Below are 4020 nucleotides of genomic sequence, written 5' to 3' on the forward strand. Positions count from 1 at the left end.
AAATGTGCTCCCTCAAGTCAGCGAAGAGCAGCCCCTCAGCAGACACGAGGCAACAGCAAGCATGTGGGGGACCCATCCCACCCCGGCACCTTATACTGGCAGCAAAAACCACCTCAGAGGCCTCCCCTCAAATCCCCAATTGTTTAGGAGCCAGATTTTCTGCATTTGTCACTTCTCCTACAACACTATGAGGTGTGATATTACAATTCCATCACGATTAATTTTATTAAAGACATCAGAAGTTAAACTAATGTCTCTCTATTGATAACATGCATATCAGATGCCTCTTTTATTCAAACAGAAAAACACACAAAAACAAAAACAAAAAAAAACCCTTCATAATTGCTCACCAGAAAACATTAAAACATAAATGAGCTCTATTAATGTAAGACAACATGCTTTAATTAAGCACATACTATGGTAAAAAAACAGAGTGTAGCACCATCCCACGCCTGACACTCTCCAATTAATCATTTTAGCTTCCAGTCACATTGTCAAAAGCACAATGTCAGGTGCTTTTGTCAAGAGAAATTGTTATCTAAAGTAAATCTGTATGTCGAGGACATTAGTCTCCCATGAAGTCCATGTGTCCCATGCCAGCTCGCCTTCTGCCTGTTGATGTTCTCCGGGAAGCTGGTCCATAAGCTTTCACACGGGCCAAAGTGAGTCTGCACCTTCGCGGGCGCGTCTGCGTTTGGACCGGACAGGGCACTTCGGAGCCGCCCGGCTTTCCGTGTTCAGACCCACTCAGACTTTCTGGATCTGGAGCTGGCGAGCCCGTCGGGGAGCTGTAGAGGACCGGACGGGTAGCGCCGGGCCAGGCGGCTCCGAGGCGCTGAGGGGTGCTCCTCTGACCTTGTGGGACCCTCGCCCCCGGGGTCCTGGGGGGCCTCTCTGTGCGGCCTACCCCCGGGCTCCTTGCAAGCCGAGGCCAGCTTGTCGCTGGCAGAGGACAGCACCTCGCTCTCGTCCTCGTCCGGGAGCCCCATCCGACCCGACACAGCCGACTTGCCACTGGGGCTGTCGGCAGCCTCCCCGCCAGTCCACAGGTTGGGGTGGATGGGCGCCCCCTCCTCCAGCCACCCCCCGATGCCCGCCGTCTGACCCGGCCTAGCGCCCGGGCTCTGGCAGAGGGCGGCGCGGCCAGGGGCATCCCGGGAGGGGCTCCGGCCCCCGCTCGCCCTCCCCCGCATGCTGCACACGAGGTCGGCCCCGCTGAGCAGCAGGGACAGCGCGCTGACCGCCCACATGAAAAGCATCATAATGGACTTCTCAGTGGGCCGGGAGACGTAACAGTCCACCACGCCGGTGCAGGGAGAGTGGGCGCAAGAGAAACTCTTGGGCACCAAGAATCCAAAGAGGAGGTAATGCGAGGCACCGAAAGCTGCCTCGGTCAGCATCCGAAGAAAGAGGTGGACGATGTAGCCGGAGGAGAAGTCCGGCACGGTCAGGTGGCGCGGCTCCCTGCAGGGCAGAGGACTGCGCCCGTCCCCAGGGCTCCGGTCACAGGGATCAGGGCCGGTGCGACCGCCGTCGGGTCCGCAGAGTCCGCGGGCGGCGAGCACGGCCCCTCTGTGCAGCACATAGACACTGAAAACGGCAGAAGGGAGGAGGACAGACACGCTCTGGATCAGCCAGAACCGCAGGTGGGACACCGGGGAGAAGATGTCGTAGCAGACGTTGGCGCATCCCGGCTGCAGAGTGTTACACACAAACCTCTCCTGCTCATCCTGGTAGACTGGGGAGCCTGCCAAGACGATCACCGCCATCCTCAGCAGCAGCATGAAGATAAGCCAGAGCTTCCCTAGAAAGGAGCAAGCAGCAAGGGCACCGTCACCAGCATGCCAACATACTCCCTTCCAGCAACAGTTTTTAAGGATTTGCAGGGGTGAGACTTCAGTCCTGAGAAGTCAGTAAGCATGGATGGTAGTCCCCGCGACAGCGTGGGCTAGTTCGCTCCTCTGCCAGATATTTACGGAGGCCGCACAGTGTGTCAGACCCTGTGCTGAACTAGCTGTTTGTAAAATGCTTTGAGACTGACAGATTCTAAAGAAGCATTAGAGACTAAAGATGTTTGATCTGACTCCAGTAGTTCAGACTTTTGGTCATGTCTCCTGGACTGAAAGTTCTAGAAAGAAAGTTGAGCTGAGCAAATTAATGATGTAAATAAGCTCTTACTCTCTGCAGATAATAAGCTTTCTAAAGAATGTTAGCACATTTGTGTAGCTGTGTACAGCAAATACAAGCTGCTAATTATAGTTCAGTCGTCTTTATTTTGGTCTAGAAGATCTTTATTTAATTGTTGCTTTATGGTCCTTGAAATCAAATTTCCTTAACGACATTCAACTTTTCAGGTTTTTCAATGATTCGGAATTCCTTTTCCTCTATTACAGTTATTATGAAATAATGAGGTTCCTCTTTCTTCAATTTATCATGAATAAATGAGACCAACCTAGGAAATAAAAATAACATCAAAGTCCTATTTTCATGTCACAGGCTAACTCTTTTGGAACACGTCTAAGACTCAGTTAAAATAATCTGCAAATATTTTGTTTTATGACATGATACGGAAAACATCACCCGACATCAGAAAAACAAAACTCTATTATAAAGGAAGGCAGTTAAGCTCAAAGAATAGAATTATGTGATCACATCATTGACTCAAACTTGAAAGACCAAGTTGATTTTGTTTAAATTCTACAAAATAATGAGTAAAAAAAATATCAACCACTTCATAGGTGTATTTTAATCCTTTTCTCAAGCCTTTTTAAAAATTTTTATTTATTTATTTTGACAGAGATAGAGAGAGAGAGAGCACAAGCAAGGGGCACAGCAGGCAGAGGGAGAGGGAGGAGCAGGCTCCCGGGAAGCAGGGATCCTGATGCAGGACTGGATCCCAGAATACTGGGATCGTGACCTGAACCCAAGGCAGACACTCAACTGACTGAGCCACCCAGGCACCCTGTCTCAAGTCTTTTTTCTAGGACACCCATACTTTTCTAAAAATTTTTCATGTCTGCATCAAACACAGAAATAATTATTACTTCTTAAAAACATAAACAAAAATTTGGATTTGGCTTAAAGTGCACAAGAGAAATGACTAATCCTTACAAATTAAGTTTCAAGGAAAAGATGAACAAGAAGGAAGTGTAATCAAGGCACTAATTTCTCTTTAATTTTTACTGTATTTTTCCTTCTCCCAATCAGGTAGCCAGAGAAGAGATATTCCTTCTGCTTGCTTCAGTCTTCAGGCTCAGCACCCAAATGCCAGTGAGAACAGCCCCCAGGAGAAAACACTCACATCCAAGACTTCCTTAAATGATAGTGGAACTGGGGAGCAATTAAAAGAAAGCTTGAGCACTCAGCTCTCTTTCTTCCAGCAACAAACGGGCCAGGCAAAGTGATGAAAACAAAAACACAAGAGCTTTGGAGCTGTTTCCTATACTCACCCACAATGGTCATGTTGCAGTTGATGGTGATGAGAAGGAATCCGAGCAGGTCCAAACGTTCCATGTTTCCTGAGTGTCGCAGACTCAAGGTTGCTGGAGACATGGGAAGCCTGTGCTCTCCGAGAAGGTGGAAAATCTTTGAGGAATAAATGTATCTTTGCAACAAAAGACTTAAAGGTGAGAGCTGCAGATAAAAAAGGAAAGTTTTGAGCCCAGGAATGGAAGGTAGGTTTTTCTGTCTCCGAGCTGAGACAGCCCTGAGCTGTTTGCCTCTGAGGCAAAGCGTTCTTGACAACTGCAGTGACCAGAAGACAGCAGGAGTCATCTCTCATTGTGGGCTATTCTTACCCTCTTGAGACATTCCAGGCCCATGGCAGTGCTCACATGTCTCTACCGGGAGAGCCAGATGCTTCAGAATATAATAGAAGCAACTACATTTAACCCAAGAAAGAAAAAGTTCTGTTAACTAGCCAAAGAAACTTTTCTACTAAAAAGGTGTTTCCTCCTTGCAAATATTTCCACAACCACTTCACTTATCAAAGAAGCGCTGAAATGTTCATGTTTTGTCCTC

The 4020-nt window shown here is 48.2% G+C and overlaps 1 protein-coding gene across 1 annotated transcript; it reads right to left on the bottom strand.

Moving 5' to 3' along the window:
* Positions 1-380: 380 nt before the first annotated feature.
* Positions 381-3613, bottom strand: GJD4 (gap junction protein delta 4). Its single transcript, XM_045786368.2, has 2 exons — positions 3450-3613; positions 381-1804 (listed from the first exon to the last, which is right to left on the bottom strand). Exons 1-2 carry the CDS (start codon positions 3550-3552, stop codon positions 738-740), a joined length of 1170 nt encoding a protein of 389 aa, XP_045642324.2. The 5' UTR covers positions 3553-3613; the 3' UTR covers positions 381-737.
* Between the last annotated feature and the right edge of the window lie 407 nt (positions 3614-4020).

The sequence above is a fragment of the Ursus americanus genome, chromosome 31, assembly GCF_024610735.1.
Source record: "Ursus americanus isolate L20-20 chromosome 31, mUrsAme1.1.p, whole genome shotgun sequence".
Taxonomy (NCBI): domain Eukaryota; kingdom Metazoa; phylum Chordata; class Mammalia; order Carnivora; family Ursidae; genus Ursus; species Ursus americanus.